Genomic DNA, 25,684 nt, shown 5'->3' with positions numbered 1-25,684 from the left:
AAAGAGGCACCTTTTAACATGGTGATTCTCTTTATTTGGCAGGAGGAGAGGAACTGGCCCTATCCACCCCCAGCACAGCACCTCCAGTGCAGTGGTGTAGCTATAATTGAGCAGATGGGTTCAAAGAACAGAGAAGCAGAGCAGAGAAGACCAGAGTGGTGAGAGAAGCACAAATTTGTTTCGAGGCCAGACTTGGAGTTCATCACAGCAATCACCAAGAAATATCACACACACACAGAGCTACCACTTTCCATTTCTTGCCAGAACACTATCTCACTAACATAACAAACGACTACTCAAGGAAGGCACCCAAGTTCTGCCTTTGTCAGTTTGAGATCCTCCCAAACCTGATAGTTATCGTAGCAATAGCACAGCATATTATACTCAGTGCTGAAAAAAGAAAACAAAACAAAAAAACAAACCTTTCCTCCTCTCCTGCTGTATCCTCTCAATACATTTTGAAATTCCCTCCCTTTGTGTCCCCCACCCATCCATTGGTTGATTTGTATGATAACAAGCCAACACTTGATTTGTATGATAACAAGCCAACCAGGAAGCAAGGAGATTGCAAGCCAATTGGAAGCCAGTGCTAGAAAACCAATCAGCAAGGGGAAACAGACCACCAAAATGGTGCTTGAAATGTCAAAATGTTTCAACTGAAACAGGGTTATTCTGCTTTGAGCTCAAAACAGGCCCTTTATTTAAAGGGTGACTTATTTCAAGCACAAAACACTCAAAACGGACCATTTTGAGTCTAAACAGTTTGACCTTGAAACGTTCTAGACCTGTCGGAGAGTAATGTGCTTGACTAGGTAAGCTAAAAGGAGAACTAAGCATCAGCAAAGGTTTTACAGAGTTCCTATGAAGGCTGGGACAACAGCAGCAAAGAGTTGAAGAGTTGCTGTCTGTGCACAATTGGCTTCACTGGGGCAACCTGCCAAGGCCCTGAGAACAGCCCTGCTGGATCGACCCAAGGCCCATGTAATCCAGCATCCTGTTTCAGACAGTGGCCCACCAGATGACACTGGAAGCCTACAAGCAGGAGTTGAGGATGTGCCCTCCATCCTGCTATTACTCCCCTGCAACTGGTATTCAGAGGCATCCTGTTGATAGAGCTCTCCTCCACCAAGTTATCCAAACCCCTCTTAAAGCCTTCCAGGTTGTTGGCTGTCACCACATCTCCTGGCTGAGAATTCCACAAGTTGATGATGTGTTGTGTGAAAAACTACCTCTGTTTGCTGGTCCTAAATTTCCTGGCAATCAATTTCATGGGATGACCCCTAGTTCTAGTGTTATGTGAGAGGGAGAAGAATTTCTCTCTATCCACTTTCTCCACACCATGCATGATTTTATAGATCTCTATCATCGTCTTTTTTCCAAACTAAAAAGCCCCAGGTGTTGTAGCCTTGCCTCATAAGAAAGGTGCTTTAGGCCCCCGATCATCTTGGTTGTCCACTTCTGCACCTTTTCCAGTTGTCCTTTTTTAGATGTGGTGACCACAATTGTATGCAGTACTCCAGGTGTGGGCGCACCATTGTTTTGTAAAAGGGCATTATAATATGAGCAGTTTTGTTTTCAATCCCCTTTCTAATGGGGAAGCGGCGACGTAGATGACTGGAGCTCAGGTGGAGAAAGACTTGGCTTGAATCCGACAGATTGTAACATAGAGCTCATTTGAAGACCTATGCTCAGGCGATACGTGCGGCAAAGAAGCAATTTTTTCCCGTCTGTATTGCATCCACAAGTTCACGTCCGGCGGAATTGTTCAGAGTTGTGAGCGGTCGGGTCTAGTATGTGCCCCTCCTCCCTTGAATCACAATCTTGAACCATCGATTACCTGCTGTGATGTGTATAACAAATTCTTTGTGGGGGGAAAATCTCTCGTATTCAGACCAACTTACACTCCATCTCAACAATTACTTCAGTGTCTGATGTGGAAGGGTCCAGCGACTCCTCTTGTGTGATTAGGCTGGATCTGTTCCAGTTTGTGACTCCTGGGGATGTGGACAAGCTGATTGGAACGGTGCGGCCTACCACATGTTCTCTTGACCCTTGCCCAACATTATCTGGCAGGGGGGTTGTTGTAGAAGGCCTGGTAGGGATTATAAAAATGTTTCTCTGAGGGAAGGTGGGATGCCTCCTTGTCTTAAGGAGGCAATTATTAGACTGCTTCTGAAGAAGCCTACCTTTGATCCCTCAGAGCTGAGCAACTACAGGCCTGTCTTCAACCTTCTGTGGCTCATCAAGTTAATTGAGAGAGTGGTGGCCTCCCAGCTCCAGACAGTTATCTTGACCCATTTCAAACTAGCTTTTGGGCCGAATGTGGGATGGTGACTGCCTTGGTCGGCATGATGGATGATCTCCAATTGGAAATGAACAGAGCAAGTGTGACTCTGTTGGTACTTTTGGACCTTTCCGCAGCTTTCAATACTATTGACCATAGTATCCTTCTGGAGCGTCTGAGGGGGTTGGAAGTTGGAGGCACTGCTTTGTGGTCGTTCTGCTCCTAGCTCTTGGGCTGGTTCCAGATGGTGTCTCTTGGAGACTACTGTTCTTCAAAATCTGAACTCTTGTATGGTGTGCCTCAGGGCTCCATATTGTCTCCGATGTTGTTTAACATCTACATGAAACCGCTGGGAGAGATAATCAGGAGATTTGGTGCAGGGTACTATCAGTATGCTGATGACACCTATTTCTCCATGTCAGCATCATCGGGAGAGGGCATAACCTCCCGAAATGCCTGCTTGGAATTGGTGATGGCCTGGATGAGGGATAACAAACTGAGACTGAATCCAGATAAGATGGAGGTAATTGTGCGGGGTCGGAACTCGAGAGACCAGTTTGATCTGCCTGTTCTGGATGGGGTCACACTTCCCCAGAAGGAGCAGGTATGCAGTCTGGGGGTGCTTCTGGATCCAAGTCTCTCCTTGGTGTCCCAGGTTGAGAAAGTCGCCAGAGGTGCCTTCTATGAGCTTCGGCTGATATGCCAGCTGCGTCCATTTTTTGAGATGAACAACCTCAACACATTAGTACATTTGCTGGTAACCTCCAGACTGGATTACTGCAGTGTGCTCTATGTGGGGTAGCCCTTGTATGTAGTCTGGAAACTACAGATGGTCCAGAATGCGGCAGCCAGGTTTGTCTCTGTTTCATCTCAGAGAGACCATGTAACTCCTGTATTGAAGGAGCTACACTGGCTGCCGATATGTTTCCGGGCAAAATACAATGTGTTGGTTATAACCTATAAAGCCCTGAACAGCTTGGGCCCTGGGTATTTAAGAGAAATTCTTCTTCGTGAATCCCACCGCCCACTGAGATCATCTCCAGAGGTCTGTCTGCATTTGCCACCGGCTTGTCTGGTGGCCACTCAGGGACGGGCCTTCTCCGTTGCTGCCCCGTGGCTCTGGAATGCGCCCCCTAGTGAAATAAGAGCCTTCCCATCTCTTTTAAAACGTCTTTAAAGACACATCTGTTCACCCAGGCTTTTAATCAATATTGTTTTAATGCTTTTAATGCTGTTTTAAAATATTGTTTTAAAATTTTAAATTGTTGTAATGTTTTAAACTTTTTGTTTTTGTTTTAACTAATGTTTTACTTCCTGTTTTTATCTTGTTGTAAACCTCCCAGAGACGCAAGTTTGGGGTGGTATAAAATATGTTAAATAAATAAAAATAATAATCAATAATGATCCCTAGCATAGAATTGGCCTTTTTCACAGCTGCCGCACATTGAGTCGACACTTTCAACGAGCTGTCCACCACGACACCAAGATCCCTCTCCTGGTCAGTCACCAACAGCTCAGATCCCATCAGCGTATACTTGAAGTTGGTGTGGGGGTTTTTTTTTGTCCCAATGTGTATCACTTGACACTTGCCAACATTTAACCACATTTGCCATTTTGTTGCCCATTCACCCAGTTTGGAGTGATTCTTTTGGAGCTCCTCACAATCCGTTTTGGATTTTACTACCCAAAACAGTTTGGTATCATCTGCAAATTTGGCCATCTCGCTACTTACCCCTACTTCTAAATCATTTGTGAATTAAAAAGCACCAATCCCAGTACAGATCACTGGGGGACCCCACTTCTTACTTCTCTCCATTGTAAAAACTCTCCATTTATACCTACCCTCTGTTTCCTAACTTTCAACAAGTTAGCAAGCCACACATGTACTTGTCCCCTTATCCCATGACTGTTAAGTGTCCTCAGGAGTCTTTGATGAGAAACATTGTTGAAAGCCTTTTGGAAGTCCAGGTATACTATGTCAACTGGATTACCTTGATCTACACACTTGTTGATACTCTCAAAGCACTCCCAAAGGTTTGTCAGGCAAGAACGGACATTAAGCTAAACGGCCTGTAATTTCCCAGATCACCCCTAGATCCCTTTTTGAAAATCCTTGTTACATTCTCTTCATTTGGAAGCTTTTATGGCTTCCTTTTATGGCTAGTTTCCAGTCCTCCGGGACAGAGCCTGATTGCAGGGATAAAATATATTTTAGCAAGGAGGTCGGCAATTTCACATTTGAGTACTTTGAAGCCTCTTGGATGGATGGCATCCGGCTCTGGTGATTTACTCATTTTCAGGTTTTCCAGACAGTTTAGAACATCATCTCTTGTCACTTCTATCTGACTCAGTTCATTAGCCTCCATCACCAACAATCCTTGTTCAGGGACAGGTACATGCTCAGTATCCTCTACCACCATTCCAAGAGAATCTGTCTTTTTTCTTACTAGAACGGCAGGTGAAGCATTGGGGCTATTTGTTGCCTTTGGTATCTCTCAGTTCTGTCTTTTGACCCTTCCAGACTGGCGTTGAGACACAATCTGCTGTTGCTGTCCCTGTCGTCTGAAATCTTGAAGTATAGGCTTATCAAACAAATAGCTATACTCACAGGAGCAATCTTGGCAGATATCTTCTCCTTCAGGCCCTCTGGATCCACTGAGGACTGTACCTCCCCAGGCCCTGTATATGGCTGTCTCTACTCAACTTAGTGCATGCCACCTAAGAGGGCAGCAGGAAATGACTTGCCTAGCAAGCGTTAGGTTGCTGGTTCGAATCCCTGCTGGTATGTCTCTCAGACTATGGGAAACACCTCTATCGGGCAGCAGCCATATAGGAAGATGCTGAAAGGCATCATTTTATGCTGTGCACGAGATGGCAAGGGTCAACTCCTCCTACCAAAGAAAAACCACAGGGCTCTGTGGTCGCCAGGAGTGGACACCGACTCGATGGCATACTTTACTTTACTCAGCTTTGCAGCCCCCTCCCGGACAAGCCTATAAGAACTAATGTTTCAACCCTTAAGGAGCAGGGCTTACACCAGCTCCTTCTCCATAGAGCTCTAGGGGGGAAGCGATCCCAAGGACAACATTTCCTAAATTCCCATTGGTGTGTGTGCACCTTCCCAAATGGCAGGGTGGCTCAACAGGGCTCTCTTTCTCTTGAGGCCTCCTCGACTGGTACTGAGAAAAGCAGAATAATGTGTAGAGCTCAACTTGGTTGGAAACGGCACTCTTATTTGAAGGAGTCCCCCCACCCCCTGCACCCGCACTGGAGGTTGCTCCCTTTTAAAAAAAAATAGTGAAGATCCTGGAAAATAGATCTTGAAGAAGAGATCATTTGAAAAACAGTGAGTTAGTGCATGAGAAGCTCCTGCAGAGTAATGGAATAGCTTGTTGCTGGGGTTGCCAACTTCTCAAGCAGCTCCAGTAGCTATGGCTTAACAGTGGTGTGATCTGTAGTATTAGCAGATAATAACATTTGTCTCCATGCTGTGGTCAAACCACAGCTCAAGGCACAGTAGCAGGGACTGGTTAAAAACTTCCAGCATTTTGCAATTAGTGTAATGGCTGGGGATTGGTCTTCTCTTGAGAGGGCTAGTCCACTAGGGAGGACGAGGGTCCCAGTGGGCCTCAGTTCTCCACCGGACTGCACCCTTATGAGTTAGGCTATTCAAACCTAGGGGACCCCACTTGTGTAGGGTCCCCATTCTCACTGGTTCATACTAGAGCTCATGATCTGTACCTCCCCCTGACCACTAAACCCAATGCCTTGGGAAGTAAGGCAGTCCTCTGGAGACTAACTAGACCTTCGCAAGGCCTGGGGGAAATGGTACAATTGGCAATACTGAAAAAATACAGCTCTTATCATAGCAAGTATGACTTGTCCCCTTAGCTAAGCAGGGTCCGCCCTGGTTTTTAAGATTTTAAGAGCTGTTTTCCCAATCTAAATTTGTTGCCCTGTTCTGCTAGTGCTCTTCCCACTCATTTCTGTCCCTTTGCAAGCTCCAAGCCTTATGGTGCCATCAGGACTGTGGATGCTTCTGCAAATAATCCCTCTGCACCTGCACTACATGGACTTCTCCATTGGGTTTCTTCCCTGTCATTCCATCCCCTTTTCCGGCAGGTTGTCCAAGAAGGTGGCATAAGACACAGTGGAAGCCTGCATGTTGGGGCAATCCTGGATGGGAACAGTAGCACAGTGCCCGGGACAGCTCTTGTTCTCCATTCAAACTTCCCAGGCTCTGACCTGCTTTGCTGCATATGCAGTTCAGTCCCCACAGGGAATCGCAATGGTGGGAAGCCCCTCTCTCCAGCGGCCCTGGTGAACTGGCTGGCCATCTCGCATAAGAATAAACATCCATATTTGCAAAGGGACAGAAAAGAATGGGAAGAGCACTAGCAGAACAGGGCGACACGTTTAGATTGGGGAAACAGCGGTTAAAATCTCTAAAATAAAGCTGTTTTACTGATTTTTGGATATTGACATCAAATCTTTCATATCTCATTTTCTGTTCTTATCTCTCTTAACGTATATATATTGTTCTATATTGCTTTAATTAATGATCTTTCACAATTAATTTTGTAATTAACTAAAGTGGTAAAAAATTTACCTCGGTTCTCTCACACCAAATCAAGGTTGGTTTTGTCCCAGTGGGACATATTTGTTGTGCAGACCTGGTCAAAACCAAGTTCTAATGAAACTGTTGTTTCCACTTTAGCTTTGGCTGGACTCTTCTTAAGAGTGACTAATAAAATGTAGATTCCTCTCTGATATGTAACTTTTCACAACCCTTCCCTTCCCCTGCCTAGACTCCAGAAGAATGGGCAGAAAGGCTTTTTTATACTGTGCTGGAGCTTTGAGAAATTGGGAACCTGGAGATGATCACTGGGTGGAGCATACGAGATGGTTTCCAAGATAACATTTCCTGCATATTGGTTTCTGCAAAGTGGGTGGCAAATGCATAATGACTGTCCCTGGCTGGTGATCATGCAGTCCAGTTGGATGTCTTGGTTTTCAAATGCATTCAACTGGACTTGCTCAATATGTGGATCCAGTTCTCACTAAGGAGGAATGGCAGAGTTTGGACTGGATCATTTCAGGGTCAAACTACATACCAGCTTGGAAATCTTCTATCTGCTACCTAGGATCAAACTACACATGATGGCAAGCATGCAGCAGTTGGGGTGTGTGAATGAGAAATATCAGTTGTGTGGACTCAATCTAGCCAGGGAGCAGTGTGTGTGTTTCTAATCCTCAGACTACTATGGCCCTGATACAGGTTTGGGCATCCTGTGGCTGATAATTACAGAGGCGTAACTAGGGGAAACGGCGCCCGGGGCAAGCACTGAAATGGCGCCCCCCGCGCCCCCCCAACATACTACATTATACTTAGGTTTTTCCTCACAAGTGCCCACCACCGCCGCCATGCCAGGCCACTGACTGGCCACCAGGCGCCAGCAAAGCAATGGGGGGACCCAGGCAGCGCGGAAGGGACTGCTCGTGGGGGAGGGGGTGCTGACGTGCTCCCTTGACTGCTGCACTGAGCAGGAAACATTTGTATTAACAAAAAAATTTTTAAAAGAATTGTCATGGCGGCGCCCCCCACATGACCAGAAAAGATGGCGCCCAGGGCACGTGCCCCCCCTGCCCCCCCTATAGTTACGCCTCTGGATAATTAGCATTTTAAAGTGTATGCAAGAACTAATTGAACATGTGTAGAATGCAGCTTGACCTCAGCTTCCTAGTGGACTTTCACTGAGGGACACTGAAATAATGTGGGACCCCCAACTTTCAGCTTGCAGCCCCTTGCTGGATGGCATGTACTGCTTTCAGAAATGATTGAGGCTTCCAGAGATTTTTGAGACATGCTGTGAGCCAGCTCTTCAAAGGAATGTGGGAAGGCTGAAATTCCACTGGGCCAGTGTCAGGAGCAGAGCTATAATGGATGTATGTTTTTGAGGAACACAAGCTTCACTTACCAGCAGCCATTCAACCACCACCTGCTTACTGCCCACACATAAGAACAGCCCTGCTGGATCAGGCCCAAGAAGGCCCATCTAGTCCAGCATCCTGTTTCGCACCGTGGCCCACCAGATGCCACTGAAAGCCACAGGCAGGAGATGAGGGCGTGCCATCTCTCCTGCTGTTTCTCCCCTGCAACTGGTACTCAGAGGCATCCTTGTTCCCGCTCTTGACAGCCACCTTCTCAGTCTACCCAGCCTCTCTCCTTTGCTCCTGAGCCTTCCCTCCTCCTTGAAAACACAGAGTGCATGTGTGCTCTCATTCCCAGGGCAATACCAGGTCCGACAGAAGCAGGATGGGCTTGGGAGACCTGGCTTCCGAGCGGACCAGTGACAGGAGCGGTGAGGAGGCGGCCTGGGAGAGTGGGGGGCAATTCAGCACAGATCAGCAGGTCCTTGTGCCCCACAGCCAGGCCAATAACTGCTTGCAGCTCTGAATGGCTGATGAGAATCCCAGGAGAGCCGGCTGAGTGTACTGAGCTAAGAAGCTAAGGCTAGCCTGGAAAGAGGTGTGGTGTGCCTGTCCTCTGTGTCGCTAATTACTTGTGGTCAAGCTGTGCAGGTTTTAATCTTGTTTTGTCCTTGTTTAATCCCGCAGGTAAGTACTAGGAAGCAATCACAGCAGTGACAGTGATGCCGTGGAAGTGGAATGTCTTCAGTTTGAAGATCGGGTCCTTGCTTTGGCCCAGTGGGCTTATCGCTAGGAGAACATGTCTCTCGGAAAACACGCACACTAACCCACAGAACACTGAATCCAATAAAAGCAATTTATTCAGGCATTCCTTGTTTTACAGAGAAGAATAAGGGAAAAGGAAGCAAGATTCATTCAAGGAAAAGCACTAGAGAAAGAAACATTCTTCAGTGCAAATCAATACGCTTTGTACAACTATGCAGCCAAATCAGCTCCTTGCCTCCTCCTGCTTAGATTACTTGGAAGCTCTATTTCTTCCAGGCAAGTTCAGCTGTAGCAGTAAAGACAACTAATCAAACTTGCCCTAGATGCTGGTGCTGGGTCTGGCCACACTTGTCAGCCTTCTCCAGGGCATGATCTCCAGGCTCCCCATTGAATAAAACATTGCCACAGCTACACCACTGCCATTGTCTTCAGATTGCAGACCATATATTGACTAAAGACCCACATAATTCCCAGGCTCCAAAGGTTTCCCAAGTCCCAAAGGATTCCAAATCTCCACATGAGTCCCAACACCCTAATAATCAACCAGGTCATCAGTTGCTCCATTTCTACGAATTTTCTTGAGAAGGTCAAGGATTTTTTTCATTTCCAAGGGAGGATGGTCAAAGTCTCTGTTATATCCTTGCTGGGTAGTAGGGTTCTTTGATATCTGCAGCAGGGCAAAGATACAGTATTTTAAAAGATGGCAATAAAGCTGCTAATTTGCTTGTGAAACAAAAAAGGACCACCCCTACTTCCAGAATTTCTTTCTTGTCTGTTTTCAAAAAGGCAGTCTCTTGGCCTAACAGTTTAGGTAAGGGATTCTCAACGTTGGGTCCCCAGATGTTATTGGACTTCAACGCCCATAATCCCCAGCCCCAGTGGCCTTTTGCTGGGGATTATGGGATTTGAAGTCCAGTAACATCTAGGGACCCAATGCTGAGAATCTCTGGTTTGTGACAACCCATTAGCCTTGATGACCATCCATTCTGCTGCAATCACACACTGACAGTGATGTGAGATTGGAATTGTTCCAATAAACAAGAGTAAGAAAATAAAGAGCAAAATAATTACTTTTACTTGTCAATTCCAGAATCACATTCTACAACCCTTGCAACACCCTTGCACTGCCCCCAGGCTGCTTTAATTCACATCAAAGTTATAATGTGAGTTTACTGCCATTTGCACCATGCACCATGGCAGATGCATTCAGATGATGAAAACATGTACAAGTATTTTCAGTCTTGCGATGGGCAGGATTCTGCTCTAATGATTTCGTGTTGAGTTTCTAGCAGTGGCGTAACTATAGGGGGGCAGGGGGGGCACGTGCCCCCGGCGCCATCCTTGTTGATCACGTGGGGGGCGCCGCCATGACCCCCGCCAATGCCAATTTTTTTAATAAAAAATTTTTCGTCGGCGCCCCCTCCCCCACGCGGTCCCTTCCGCGCGCCCGCGCGCCCCCCTTGCTTTGCTGGCCTCAGCCTGGCTTGCCTTGTTGGTGGCAGGCCGGCGGGCGCCTAATTTCATGCTTGCAGCAACATGCATTTCTCACGGAACTAGAGAGCAGCGCACGCGCGACTCAGCCGGTGTGCCGAGTCGCGCTGCGCATGTGTGAAAGTGTGCTTGTCCTCGGCTCGCCTTCTGCACGTGGCGCTGCTGCCGAGAGGAGAGCGTTGCTGGGGCTGGCGCAGGCAGGCAGGAGGACCGGGCAGCACGACGGGTCACGGACGGGGACAACACAACAAGGGCCGGCGGCGGCGGGTGGACAGACCTCGAGTCGGGGCCATCAAGCGTGCACTGAACTCTCAGTCAAGGTGTGTGTGTGTTATGTTCTTCTCTGTCTGACCCCGCGGGGTCTACAAAATGGTGTTTTTTGGAGGGGTGGTGCGGATCCTGTAATCGTGGTCTCGGTGTTAGCGGCTCAGCGCCGCCAGCGGGAAAGGTGAACTGAACTAACTTGATCGGAGTAGTGCCCTTCCTTCTGGAAGGGCCCGGCAGAGCAGAGCAGTCCACTCACTGCGGCGGCTTCCGCCTCCGTCTGGTGGTTTGGTTTCTTCTAGTTCTAGCAGACAGTGCTCCCCCTTTTCTTGCTGGTGCCGGCGGCCAAGAAGCACACCCCACTTTCCCGCCCGCGGCCCGACCGGGCGCGCGTTCTCCATGCCGAGGGACGCAGTGCAATTCTGGGGCGCGCGCAGCGCAGCTGGGCGTGTAGACTCCGCTCCGATGCTTGCTCAGTTAAAGTGGACTTAGGAGTGCCGGACTTGCGGTGCTGTAAAACAAGCCCGCCCCAAAAGAAGGCACAATCCTGCTTCATTTCTTTGAGAGTTGAGCAGGATGACGCCCGGCGCGGCGGCGCCTCTAATGCTTGATGTTCCCTCTCGGCCCCTCAGTCTTCGTATGAGGCAAATCTCCCTAATCCTGCTGGTGATCTTCCCCTAATCCTGCTGGTGATCTTCCCCCCTCTTCTCTCTGGGCGAGTATCGTTTCCTTCTCGATTTTGTCAAAGCGTTGTTTGTACAGAGCCTCCCTCTGTACTTGCTAACAACCCTCATGGACCCTTTGATGTGGAACTCTCGGTGAGGAGAGGAAAGAGCCCACAGCCCCCATCAGTTCAGATCTTCCTGTTCCTCTTTTCATCCAAGGCGCACTCTCTCTCCTTCTTTCTTTCTCTTATCCCTCCCTCCCTCTCTCTCTCTCTCTTTCTCTCTCTCTCTTTCTTTTTCATTTCTTCCTCCCTCTCATTCTCTTTCTCCCTTTCTCTCTTCCTTTCCCTCTCTCTTTTTCCTTCCTTCCTTCCTCTTGTTCTCTTTCTCCCTTTCTCTTTCTCATTCTCCCTTTCTCCTCTTCCTCTTTTCTTTTTCCTTCCTTCCTCTCTGCCTCTCCCCCCTCTTCCTCCTGAGAAAACAGTGGTTGATCCTGCTCCACAAGGGAAGCTGAGTGGCAACAGTTCTGTAGGCTAAGTTTTCAAAAGAATAATAATAATATATCAATATTAAACTAAAGTGACTCGGTAATTTTCGCTCATTAAAAAACTGTTTAAAGAAGCAGATGGACCCACTGTTTCTCTTTGAAACCTGAGTGTTATTTTATAGACTTTGTAAAATCTTGTTTTTTTCTCATGGACTATGTAAGCAAGTCATGTAGCTGCTCTAGTGTTCTAAACACTTTATTTGCTGCCCATAACTGCAAGTATGTTTTCTTTTTGAATCACATGTATATGTGATTGATTTCAATCTATTTGTGTTGGTGAAGTAAGAAGCTGAAGCTTGTGTTCCTTTAGTGGCAAAAAAACTTGTTCATCTGACAAAAGTCTTGATGTTGCCCAACATCTTATGCAATTGCTTAGTTACATTCTCAACCCAGCCCACTTTAGCTGTATTATTTGACTTTGGAACTGCAGGAGAACTTCCCTAGTGTTATCTTCCCAATGTTATTAGAAGACCTTCATGACCTTCATGAATTGTCTAGTAATGTGATTTACCATTTACTTTTTCTTTTGTATGCTAGCTTATATCTATACCACCAATATAACTGGATAACACAGATAAATTTAATATATAACTAAGTGAATTCACAGATTACTTCATTAAACAGTTACTGAGATGCTAGACTGATCATATATATGACTAAATAAAAGTTAAAAATGGAAAAGCTATATTTGTTCAGTTGCTGAAAACTTCTTACAACTACCCTAGTGTAGAACTGTAGCTTGCACAGAATCTTAACTGGTGGTGCAACACAAAGAGGCAATAATGCGTCAGTGAACAGCACATATAGAAGCAACATTGATGGTTCTATATTATAAACTGATTATTTTTTTAATGCATTGCTGGAGGCAGCAGGAGGAAGTAGTTTGATGTGCATAGTTTTCCATTAGGATCTCTGGGGTTTATGTGAAGTTTATTTGTGTAGCAAACATCTTGCAGATGTGGCGTACCAACTTCTGCAGTATTTGAAATTAAAAATAGATATCTGTTGAAAATGAGCACATTTAAAAAAATATCTGTGCATTCTTTAAAGATCTCTATCTTGACTGTTGTCTCACAACCAGTCTTGGAGACTGCTGTGCGTTACCTGTAAAGAAATTACTATCCCTCCAAGTGCCTTAGGACCACCAATGTGCATTTCTGATACTGAAGGTGAATTATGTGGATTTTATTTCTGTACCATTTTATTTACATAGTTCCACCCTGAGGTGTCAGATATCATGGAAACTGGGAGGCATCTAGGACATCTAGGAGTTTCTGTGTAATTTATCAAGTGATTGAAAAAGCTGTGTGTTGGTTTACTTCCCACTTGTTTGAGCAATGTTCCAGCTGCCGGCTTGTTTCCTTCAGAGAACATCCTTCTTTCTAGAAATAACATTGGCAAGAGATTTAAAACGTATATAGAGTGAAGATCTATAGGTGCATACCAGAAGTTGGGAACAAGGTGGCAGTTGCTCTGCTGTTTTTGGCAGCCACATCTAACTTCTTCCCTGAGCATGCACAAGCATTGCACATCTGGCTGCCATCTTGCTCCCTAGGCAAGTTACTTCCCTGCTGTGCCATTAGGTGTGGCTTGTATTCCTTGTAAATCTAGGAGTAGGCAGTTGTGGGGGTTGTGTGTGTGTGTGTGTGTGTGTGTGTGTGTGTGTGTGTGTAGGATCTTGATTATGGAAGTTGGCTGTGTGTCAGGATGGGACAGGTGTCTTGTGTGTGTGCTGCAGTAGTATTTAGGAACATAGGAAGCTGCCATATACTGAGTCAGACCATTGGTCTATCTAGCTCAGTATTGTCTACCCAGTCTGGCAGCGGCTTCTCCCAGGTTGTAGGCAGGAGTCTCTTGCAGCCCTATCTTGGAGATGCTGCCATGGAGGGAACTTGGGACCTAGATGCTCTTCCCAGAGTGGCTCCACCACCTGAGGGGAATATCTCCCAGTGCTCACACTTCTAGTCTCCCATTCAAATGCAAACCAGGGTGGACCCTGCTTAGCTAAGGGGCGGTGGGGGGTGCAGCGGTGGGGGGCGCAATTTCAGTGCTTGCCCCGGGCGCCATTTTCCCTAGTTACGCCTCTGGTTTCTAGGACAACCTACAGGTGAAACTCGAAAAATTAGAACATCGTGCAAAAGTTCATTAATTTCAGTAATGCAAATTAAAAGGTGAAACTGATATATGAGATAGACACATTACATGCAAAGCGAGATAAGTCAAGCCTTAATTTGTTATAATTGTGATGATCATGGCGTACAGCTCATGAAAACCCCAAATCCACAATCCCAGAAAATTAGAATATTGCGAAAAGGTTCAACAGTCTAGGCTCCAGGTGTCCCACTCCAATCAGCTAATCAATCCATAACACCTGCAAAGGGTTTCTGAGCCTTTAAATGGTCTCTCAGTCTAGTTCATTAGGAATCACAATCATGGGAAAGACTTCTGACTTGACAGTTGTGCAGAAAACCATCATTGACACCCTCCATAAGGAGGGAAAGCCTCAAAAGGTAATTGCAAAAGAAGTTGGATGTTCCCAAAGTGCTGTATCAAAGCACATCAATAGAAAGTTATGTGGAAGGGAAAAGTGTGGAAGAAAAAGGTGCACAAGCAGCAGGGATGACCGCAGCCTGGAGAGGATCGTCAGGAGAAGGCCATTCAAAAGTGTTGGGGACTTTCACAAAGAGTGGACTGAGGCTGGAGTTAGTGCATCAAGAGCCACCACACACAGACGGATCCTGGACATGGGCTTCAAATGTCATATTCCTCTTGTCAAGCCGCTCCTGAACAACAAACAACGTCAGAAGCGTCTTACCTGGGCTCAAGAAAAAAAGAACTGGTCTGTTGCTCAGTGGTCCAAAGTCCTCTTTTCTGATGAGAGCAACTTTTGCATCTCATTTGGAAACCAAGGACCCAGAGTCTGGAGGAAGAATGGAGAGGCACACAATGCAAGATGCTTGAAGTCCAGTGTGAAGTTTCCACCGTCTGTGTTGATTTGGGGAGCCATGTCATCTGCTGGTGTTGGTCCACTGTGCTTCATTAAGTCTAGGGTCAACTCAGCCGTCTATCAGGAGATTTTGGAGCACTTCATGCTTCCTTCCGCAGACGAGCTGTATGGGGATGCTGACTTCATTTTCCAGCAGGACTTGGCACCTGCCCACACTGCCAAAAGTACCAAAACCTGGTTCCATGACCATGGGATTACTGTGCTTGATTGGCCAGCAAACTCGTCTGACCTGAACCCCATAGAGAATCTATGGGGTATTACCAAGAGAAGGATCCGAGACATGAGACCAAACAATGCAGAAGAGCTGAAGGCCGCTATTGAAGCATCCTGGTCTTCCATAACACCTCAGCAGTGCCACAGGCTGATAGCATCCATGCCACGCCGCATTGAGGCAGTAATTGCTGCAAAAGGGGCCCAAACCAAGTACTGAATACATATGCATGCTTATACTTTTCAGAGGTATGATATTGTTCTATTTACAATCCTTGTTTTCTTGGTTTCATGTAATATTCTAATTTTCTGGGATTGTGGATTTGGGGTTTTAATGAGCTGTACGCCATGATCATCACAATTATAACAAATTAAGGCTTGACTTATCTCGCTTTGCATGTAATGTGTCTGTCTCATATATCAGTTTCACCTTTTAATTTGCATTACTGAAATTAATGGACTTTTACATGATATTCTAATTTTTCGAGTTTCACCTGTACATATCATTTAACTTTTGGGAAAAGCATGTAATGAGTTAGTTATTATGTATCATCAATGAAGCAATGTGGTAAAAAAGCAAAGCAGAACTATGACAGTATTTTTTTTTCCCCAAGAAAGGAATGACATAAGTGCAACCACTATGGTGTTCCCACCCTTGTTCCAGACGTGCAGCAGCTCCGAAGAGGAAGGGGTCGGCACAGCCCCTCCCTGTTTCCAGATCTGTAGGGACAGGATGACACACAACAAGGCAATCACTTTCATGGATTCCATGTCTTCCCCTCCTGGACTGCTTTCCTAGAAGGCAAGAAAATACAAACCTCATGGGGTGGAATGGGGTGGGAGGGAGGCATCCAAAAAGGGTACAGTCTTCACCATTTTTTGTTATTTTCTTCAGAAGGTGGATTGCCCTTCCACTCTTCAAATTAGGAAACATGGCAAATCTTTCTCTGCTTTGGGGCTCCTTTGTTGATTTTTATCTAGTATACTCCGGAGCTGATTTGGTCCTTCCCACCAATGGGAGAGAGGGTGTTCTTCCACTGTGAAAACTTTGTATAGTAGATGGCTGTCCCACGGACAAGACTCATGGGTTCTGGACACACACCAAATGTGTGTCAGTGTCCTTTGGAATTCTGCTTGCATTTTGGGCAATTGTAAGTGGCATTTAGCCACTTAAGACAAGTTTGGGTCAAAGGAGCAGGAGGAGATGATCCATAGAATTGAAAGAGAGTTGGGAGAAGTGATGGAAGAGGCCCAAGTGAGTAAGGATAAATGCAGATGGAAGGACTGGGCATCAGAGCAGGAGAAAGAAGGGCAACAAACCCAAACAAATTTGGGTCAAGTGGGAAGCAATGGTCACTTAAAAGAACAAGTGGAAGAGTGGGGATGGAAGCAAAAGATAACCCGAAGAGGCTCATGTAAAGGAAGGCAGCACAATTTGTTCTGGAGATCCAATTAGGGGAGGCGGAGAGAGAGAGAGAGAGAGAGGAGAAAAGGGTTCAAAGCACTTGTGAAATCAATGGAAGGAAATTGACAAGATGGCCTCTTTTAGCTATGCCCCAAGAGCCACCTGCCAGCTTTCCTAGTGTAATGGGGGACCTGAGAATTCAATTATGAAAATAGCACTGGAACACTGGGAACTGGGAAGTGGAATCAGTAGATAAGGCCATTCCGGGGCTTGCCAGAGGTACCAGCAGGAGAGCAGGGGCCTCTACTGGCATCGTGAGGGTTTAGATGAATGGAGGTGACAAGTCACCTCCACTGTAATTAGTCACCTGCAGTGAAAGGGACATCTCATGACCCTCGTGAGGGACCCTGAACCAGGAAAAATGGGCTGGAATTCACTCCAACTTGGATAGTAAATGGCTATGTGTAGCCCAACTGTGGCTAGCACTCTCATGAGAGGGTGATCTGTCAGCAGAGATCTCGCACATTGTCATCATGGGGTACAGATTTACCTGTTTGATGTGAGGAGAAGGGAAGCTGGTTTCTTAGCAAGGAAGTGGAGTTGTAATGATGAAAATCAGACAGGTGGATGATAGCCTCTGGAATGGATCCCAAAGAGTGTCCAAGCCGAGGGCTCTGGACCAGACCGTTTTATAGAGCAAAAAGACAATAAATCATTCAGAGAGCAAGAGAGTTGGGATGGTCTAGGAAATATCATGTGAGTTTTATGGATTAGCCTTTTGACACTAAAGCTTAATCAGTTCCAGGAAGAGTAACTGAGTGCTTTTAACATCTGGGTGGGGAATGCAGGTAAATACTGAAAACGGAAAAGAGCCACAGGGCTTCCTAGTTTGGAAGTTTCAAAAGCTTTGATATCCGTTCTTCACAAGCTGTGGATTGCCCAGCTGTACGTCAACCACAAAGCCTTGTGGGTGTTGTTGCAGGCTTTCCTCAGCAGTGGTACTGCAGGGGTGGAAGAAACTAGTCAAAGAGGCCTGCCATGCCCCTCATGATTAGAAATTAAGTAGCAAATAAAGAATTGTTCCTCATGGGTGTGACACTCATGAGACCGAAAAGCCAAGAGGGTCCAAGCTTGACAGAGGCTAGAGGAGGTCAGAAGCAAGCAATCGCCAGAGATGACTAGAACTCCTTCCCTGACCACAAGCTTGGTTCCCATTGAAGGCAGACTCCCAGTTTCCCCAGTCTGATCAGTTCAACAATTGAGGCTGCTTTCTTAAGAGCCAAATTCAGACCAGCTTCTACACAGGGCTCAGTTTCCAGTTCTCCAGACATAGCATCCTGTTCATCATCAGAGAGACATCAGTGACTCCAGACATAGCATCCTGTTTTGTTTGTTCCATGTAGGATTAGACCCAAAATAATTTGCTACTTTAGCCAAATTACCTGCAAATAGTACAACTAAAGAAAATCTTAAAATGTGTGTTTGGTTCTACAAACAATCTTAAAAGAGGCAGTCTCCCTACATACAGAAAGCCTCTTCTAAGAATATTCATGGTGTCCCTGGCTTTTATGTCTACATTAATATGTACGTGTCTGCTGGCACTGTGGGGCAAAAGACCCACCAACATTGTCATCCTAGTTTGTTACTTAAGAGAAACACTAGTCAAATACTTCATATTCTAGCTCAAGGCTTCTCAACCTTTTTTTAAAAAAAGTGTACCCTTTTTGTAAACATTCAGCTCAGGTACTTTTAAAGAGAGAGTGAGCACAGAAACGCCAAAAGGCCTGTACATGTTTGCTAAAGTCAGATCTGGATCCAACTCAATCTGACTTTGACAATGTTGAATTTGGATTCTGTTACCCCTGGCAACAAGAAAATAAATTAATCCTAACAGCCCTGCTGGATTAGGCCCAAGGCACAACCAGTCTAGCATCCTGTTTCTTACAGTGGCCCACCAGATGCCTCTGGGAACAGAGGCGTAACTAGGGAAAACGGCACCCGGCGCAAGCACTGAAATTGCACCCCCCCCGCCGCCCCCGCCCCACAGCATACATCTGACTGACACACATGTGTTTTTTTCCTCACAACAACCCTGTGAAGTTGGCTTGAATCTCAAACAACAGAATTATGATGCAATGATGATACACACTACATTATACTTAGGTTTTTCCTCACAAGCAACAACCCTGTGGAGTTGGCTTGTATCTCAAACAACAGAATTATGATGCAATGATGATACACACTACATTATACTTAGGTTTTTCCTCACAAGCCACAACCCTGTGGAGTTGGCTTGTATCTCAAACAACAGAATTATGATGCAATGATTGATGATACACCCCACATTATACTTAGGTTTTTCCTCACAAGCAAGAGACAATCTCCAAAGTTCCTGGCATATAACCCCCTCCCCCATTTTTCTTGCCAAACTTTGTGTCTTTAGCAGGATACCACAGGCACTTGTTAAAGCTAACACTGCAGGTTTTTCTGAGATGGAGCTGTTATAGGAGCACTTCAGCGTAAACTGAGATCACAAGGCAAGCTTTCACAGTGCAAAAACGAGCATGCCAGCAAGCAGAACTCATGGTAAAACTCTCTTGAAACACCTTGTAACAATGCACAGGCAGCTATGTTACACTGCTTGAGTCAACTCACACTGCTGTACTACCCAGGCTGTGGGAATTGAATCTCAGTTCCATATACATGCATGCATTTAAGACTGAGTGCCAAAGAATCTTTATGATTGTTTTTCTTTCTTTTGGGGTGGAGAGAGGAGCGTATAATGCAAACATTAACACCTGTTAGGCATCTGAGAACCATAGTTGGGCAGCTAAATAAAAGCCTGATTCTTTAATATGTTTTTTTCCCCACATGTGGCTTCTGTAGTTTTTGCAACTCATTCAATTTCTCACCCTGACACTTGGTCTGCTGCTTCCACCCGCCCGCCGCCGAATCCTTTCTTCCATGCCGGGTGTCTGTGTGTGTCCTCGTTGTCCTGCCTGCGCCTGCTGCAGTGCAGCCCCAGCCCCAGCAACCACGCTTTCCTCCGCAACGGCAACCGCGCCACCACGTGCAGGCGAACAGAGGAGGATGGACGCACTGCACGCATGCACAGCGCGACACGGCACGCCGGCCGAGTTGCGCATGCGTGCGTCACTGACTAGAGACCCTCTGGCTGGCAAGCCACTAGAGGGCCTCTTTCTGGCTGTTCCAGACTAAGCGAGCTACGGAGCGAGCGAGCCTCAGCCAAGGGCAGGCGCAGTGAGCAGCATGAAAGGTACCCGCCGCGGCGCCCGCCGCCGCCAAGCCAGGTCACTGACTGGCCGCCAGCAAAGCAATGGGGGGGTGCGGGCGGTGCGGAAGGGACTGCTCGTGGGGGAGGGGGCGCCGACGTGCTCCCTTGACTGCTGCAGCGCTGCTGCACTAAGCAGGAGAAATTTGTATTTAAAAATACAAATGGCGGCGCCTTTTGTATTTTGCAGCGCCTTTTGTAAATTTTTAAAATTTTGCAGTGCCTTTTGTAAATGGCAGCGCCCCCCATGTGACCCGAAAAGATGGTGCCCGGGGCACGTGCCCCCCCTGCCCCCCCTATAGTTACGCCTATGTCTAGGAAGCACACAGGCAAGAGCTGAGGGCCTGCCCTTTCTCCAGCTGGATATCAGATCACAGTCACTTGGATATTGGATCTGAATTTGAATTTGAATTCTGACTAAAATTTGGATTTTTCTCCATAGTGGTCAATTGGGAAATTGCAAAAAATCACCCCAAATCAGGTGCTTTCCCTAGGGATTAGATATTGGACATACTTGTGAGGGAGGATGACAAGAGGCAATGTATGCAATTGAAGCAGATTGGGAGATCCTGTGATATTTTTTGGTGCATTTTTATTTTTAAAAGAAGTCTAAGAATTGCCCACACCGGCTTGTTTCAAGGCAGAGAACTACAAAATCTTCTGGAATTGAAGCCTCCCTCTTGGATTCTCATTCCATCCCTATTTGGAGTTTTCTGAAACGTATCTTCATTAAGCCAAAAAAACAAAGGTAACAGCTCCCTTATTATGCCAAGTCGCATAGTTCTGAAATGGTTCAGCATAGAGCTCTGAAACTGCATACTGAGATAGTCCTTGATGGAAGGATTCTGGGATTCTTTCCCCAAGGAAATCAGTCAAACTGTTGTTATTAAAAGATTCTTTGAAATCATTTGGAAAACAGTTTAAACAAAAGATGTGAAAACCATGCAGCGCATGGAGCACGTCCCCACTTTTCAGGGAAACCTTCATAATGTTAGGAACAGCTGGCTGATGGCCGTGGGGTGCTGGGACAGTGAAGAGCAGAGCACCCTCTGTTGGACCAACACTCAACATGCTTCAGGCAGGTAGGCAGGCTGGCAGAGACTTAGAGGCACTTTGGGTTGCAAGCGGGGAGCATGGTACCTGTGTTGTACCTGTGAGTGTACTTAGAATTGGTCAGTTGTGCCCAGGCGGGTGGAGAGCAGTTGGGATAGTGCTGTTGGTGGTTGGAACTTGCCTTTAGGCAGGCTGGTGCGTGGGCAGGCAGGTTGGCACAGACTCAGAGGCACTTTGGTTTGGCACCAGGCTGCAGGCCCACCCTGAAATGGGGATAAAGAGACAGCATAAAGAGACAAGAAGTGGTGGTGACAGCCAACAACCTGGATGGCTTTAAGAGGGGTTTGGATAACCTCATGGAGGAGAGGTCTATCATCCGATACTAGTCAGTGGGCTATAGGCCACCTCCAGCCTCAAAGGCAGGATGCCTCTGAGTACCAGTTGCAGGGGAGTAACAGCAGGAGGGAGGGCATGCCCTCAACTCCTGCCTGTGGCTTCCAGCGGCATCTGGTGGGCCACTGTGCAAAACAGGATGCTGGACTAGATGGGCCTTGGGCCTGATGTTAATTTTTATTGGTTTGATTTCTTTCTACAGTAGAGCTCTTAAAGGCATTTGAGCCCTACCAGAAAACACACCTGGCAACCCTGTTGGATCTTTAATCAGTGGTTAAAGTCCAGATTAAGTGTGGTGGAGCAATCTCATGCTGATATACCAACATGTTTGCTGCTATACCAACCCCAGTTAACTTGGCAACGAGGCACCTTTTAACCAGGTGATTCTCTTTATTTGGCAGGGGGAGAGTAACTGGCCCTCTCCACCCCCAGCACAGTATCTCCAGTGACTGTTGCTGGTGTCTATCTTATGTTTCTTTTTCGAGCCCTTTGGGGACAAGGATCCATCTTATTTATTTGTTGTTTATCTGTGTAAACCACCCTGAGCAATTTTTGGGAGGGGGGTATAGAAATTGAATAAATAAATAAATAAATTTTTGAAAGAACGTCTCATTAAAAAAAAAAAAAACCAAAACAGTTGGGCTCACTTCTGAGGAGATATAGTTAGACTCTGGCTGTACCAGTCTGAGTTGTCAAGTCCAGATCTTAAAGGGTTTGTGTACCTTTAACAGCCTCTTGCTAAGAACATAAGAATAGCCCTGCTGGATCTGGCCCAAGGAGGCCCATCTAGTCCAGCATCATATTTCACACAGTGGCCCACCAGATGCCGCTGGAAGCCACAGGCAGGAGTTGAGGGCATGCCCTCTCTCTTGCTGTTACTCCCCTGTAACTGGTACTCAGAGGCATCCTGCCTTTGAGGCTGGAGGTGGCCCACAGCCCTCCGACTAGTAGTCGTTGATAGACCTCTCCTCCATGAAGTTATCCAGATCCCTCTTAAAGCCATCCAGGTTGTTTTACTTTGTATATTCCTTCAGGCGTAAGCCCCACCGAGTACAACAGCACTCACTCCTCTTCAAAATATGGGTCCCGTCCACTGCAGTCTTAAAGTACAGGAGAGTGCATTTACTGTGTGTTTCTGAAAAGTATGAAGTGGGGTTCCAGTTACAAATATGTCCTCTTGCAGCTTCATTTAAGGGCAATCCAGCACAAAGCACCAGGCCCTTGATTCCCAAAGCCAAATTAGTAACTGCTTGCAGCTTTAAATGGCTGATTACAAACCCAGGATAGCCAATTGAGTGTGCTGAGCGAAGAAGTTAAAAACAGCCTGGCAACAGCATTGTCTGTGCCTGTCTTCTGTTTTGCTGATTGATGGTGGTGCATGGTATAGTCCTTAACATTATTTTGCAGTGGTTTACTTCTGTAGGTAAGTATTAGAAAGAAGCTATAAAAGTGATGGAGTGGACCTTCAGTGTCTTCAGTTAGTGATTGTTTACTTAAAAACCAGGAGTTGGGTCTGCCTGAGGCACAGAGCTCTTTACCTTACTGTAGTTCTTTCTCTCCTCACCCTGTTGCCCAACAAATGACTTGTTAAGCAAGTTATAACTATGAGAGAGCTCATGTAGCTCATAGCGGAAGTATTTTGTCCCATTCTGAGCAGCATGAGTTGGAGTGAGTTCCCTTTTGTTAAGAGTAACTCTCCTAAAGTTATGATAAAGTGTTCTGTTCAATGACAGCTTGCCTGAAAAACATTGCCTTAAAAGCACAACTCTCAAATGTTGTTGAAGGGTGTCAGTTACAAATGATATATTTACATTGGTCTTTGCATTTCCTGCATCTGTAGATGAAACGAAACAAAAGGTGTGCTGATTATAATATAGCTGACATTAATGTTTCTCCTTGCTTTATTTATTTATCCTGTTATACCATCTGATATGTACATCTTAGGTGGTGTACAAAATTTAAAATATGTAAGAGTCAAGATGGATTAAAACACATGACAATAAAAACAGCATAAAACTGTTGTTAAAACAAATTGTTAAAATCATTAAAAATTCTAATTAAAAGCCTGTGAAAACAGAAGAGTCTTGAGGGTCTTCCTGAAAACAAACCAAGAATGAGATGCTCTTATTTCAGCAGGGAGCATATTCCAAAGCCCCAGGGAAGCCACAGAGAAAGCCCAGTCCCAGATTGCCACCCAATGGGCTGGTGGTAACTATAACCTGACCTCTCCAGAAGATGGTAACAGGTGGCAGGGTTAATGATGAAGGAGGCACTCTTTTAATAGCCTGGACGCAGGCCATTAAGGGTTATATAGGTAATAAACAGCACTGAATTTCACCCAGAAAGATATCTGCCAGCGTGGTGTAGTGGTTAGAGTGCTGGACTAGGACCGGGGAGACCTGAGTTCAGATCCCCATTCAACCATGAAACTAGCTGGGTGACTCTGGGCCAGTCACTTCTCTCTCAGCCTAACCTACCTCACAGGGTTGTTGTGAGGAGAAACTCAAGTATGTAGTACACCGCTTTGCGCTCCTTGGAGGAAGAATGGGATATAAATGTAATAAATAAATAAATAAATAAATATCAGCAGCCAGTGCAGTTCTTTTAAAACTGGTGTTATGTGGTCCCTCTGTGTTGTCCTAGCAACCAATCCGGCTGCTGCATTCTGTACCAATTGCAGTTTCCGGACTACATAAAAGGCAGCTCCATGTAGAGCACATAACAGTAGTCAAGCCTGGAGATCCCCAGCATATGTACCACTGTTTTAAGGTCATTCACCTCAAGTAATGGACGTTCTTACATTAACAAAATTCACAAAAAGTGTGGGATAGATGCCTTTAATCTAACTGGAATTCTAATGGAAATTGTTTTTACTTTAGTGGTTGCTGGACTCTAAATAAGAGTGGGGGGGGGGGAATGTGGATTCTTCTGACTTTCAACATCATTCTCTTTCCCTGTCTAGACACCAGGAGAACTGGACAGAAAGGCAGCAATTATCCAACCGTAATAGTAAAATCAGCAGACAGTAGAAAAACGAGAACTCTGTTTTGTTTGCTGTTCAGGAGGCTGTTTGGCTTTTGATTTTGGAGCTTTCCGGAATACATGCCAGGCAGAGTCAGAGATCAAGGGATGCAGGCTGCTAATGTGAGGGAACATTTTGCTGCAACCGGAGCCTGGCTGCTTGGTAGCCTATTGACTCGTATCCACTCCAGGAACTGGGAAATGGGGGATGAGGACTCACTTGGGGGTGGCAGCAGCTCTGCAGAGGGAAGCAGAAGCAGGTGCTTGCATATCTCCAAGCCCAGCATGAAGTCAGAGGAGAAGCGTCTGAGGACATTTCACTGTTGGCCTGAGGATGCTCCTGTCTTCCCTGCTGACCTGGCTGCTGCAGGCTTTTTCTTCATTGGTCCAGATGACAGAGTGGAGTGTTTCTGCTGTGGTGGTGCGTTGTATGACTGGTTTGCCGAGGATGATCCTCTAGAGGAACACAAGAGGTTCTTCCCGACGTGTCCCTTCATCCAGGGCTGGGATGTAGGAAACCGACAGATGACCCATGATGGGGAAATCCAGGATTGTGTCGATGGACAGTTCCTTGGCATGCTGCAAAGTTTAGACGTGGAAGAGGCCACTGTAGATGGCCAAGCAGAATATCCGGATATGGAGAGAGAAAATGACCGCCTGATGACATTTGAGATCTGGCCATCTTATGCTCGGGTGTCTCCAGAACTGTTGGCGAGAGCAGGCTTCTTCTACACAGGTATATATATCCTCAGTGGAATCAGACCCAAGGTCCATTTAGCCCAGTGTCCAGCTTCCAGGAAAAGTCAGCTAGATGTTTCTGGGATCTTGCAAGCTGTATGTGAATTCTCTCCTGCAGCATCTGGTATTCAGATATACTGTCTCTGAACATGAAGGCTGCTTCTCAGCATCATGACTGATCAGTGTTGATCGTTCATGACTCCTGCTAATTTGTTTAATTCTTTAAAACAGATTTCTACACTTCAGTCAGCAAATGCTAAGGGCTGGTCTGCTAAACGTATGTTTGTGTACATGAACCCAAAGATAAGGGGAGGGGTCTTGGCTTAGCAGTAAGCATATGTATTGTGTGTGCAGAGTACTGGTCAATTCTATTACAACACATGGGGCAAGACTGGTGTATAGGAGAGGAGAGCTGGTCTTGTGGTAGCAAGCATGACTTGTCCCCTTAGCTAAGCAGGGTCTGCCCTGGTTGCATTTGAATGGGAGACTAGAAGTGTTCTGCTGAAATCTCAGAAACAGGTGAGGAGCTCCTCAGGAGGGTCATGCTTGTACAGCCCAAATAGCTCCTCTCCATAATCAAAACCAGAATAGTTGTGCAAATAATCAGACTTGCACTTG

The 25,684-nt window shown here is 46.2% G+C and overlaps 1 protein-coding gene and 1 long non-coding RNA gene across 5 annotated transcripts in view; one reads left to right on the top strand and one right to left on the bottom strand.

Moving 5' to 3' along the window:
* Positions 1-9,057: 9,057 nt before the first annotated feature.
* On the bottom strand, positions 9,058-11,149 carry LOC128352900 (uncharacterized). The gene is made up of 2 exons (XR_008320693.1): positions 10,935-11,149; positions 9,058-9,647 (listed from the first exon to the last, which is right to left on the bottom strand). It is a non-coding gene; the product is annotated as an uncharacterized LOC128352900 (long non-coding RNA).
* Positions 10,640-25,684, top strand: part of BIRC7 (baculoviral IAP repeat containing 7) — a 31,224-nt gene continuing 16,179 nt past the window's right edge. For 3 of the 4 annotated variants that reach the window (XM_053313471.1, XM_053313470.1, XM_053313468.1), the window contains exons 1-2: positions 22,574-22,730; positions 24,270-25,064. In XM_053313471.1, the coding sequence (XP_053169446.1) occupies positions 24,410-25,064 (655 nt within the window). In that variant the 5' untranslated portion in view covers positions 22,574-22,730; positions 24,270-24,409. Of the gene's footprint in view, positions 10,792-22,573; positions 22,731-24,269; positions 25,065-25,684 lie in introns of those variants that run through there. The other variant, XM_053313469.1, reaches the window with a different exon arrangement.

The sequence above is a fragment of the Hemicordylus capensis genome, chromosome 4 (assembly GCF_027244095.1).
Source record: "Hemicordylus capensis ecotype Gifberg chromosome 4, rHemCap1.1.pri, whole genome shotgun sequence".
Taxonomy (NCBI): domain Eukaryota; kingdom Metazoa; phylum Chordata; class Lepidosauria; order Squamata; family Cordylidae; genus Hemicordylus; species Hemicordylus capensis.
This window is presented reverse-complemented; position numbering and strand designations above follow the sequence as displayed.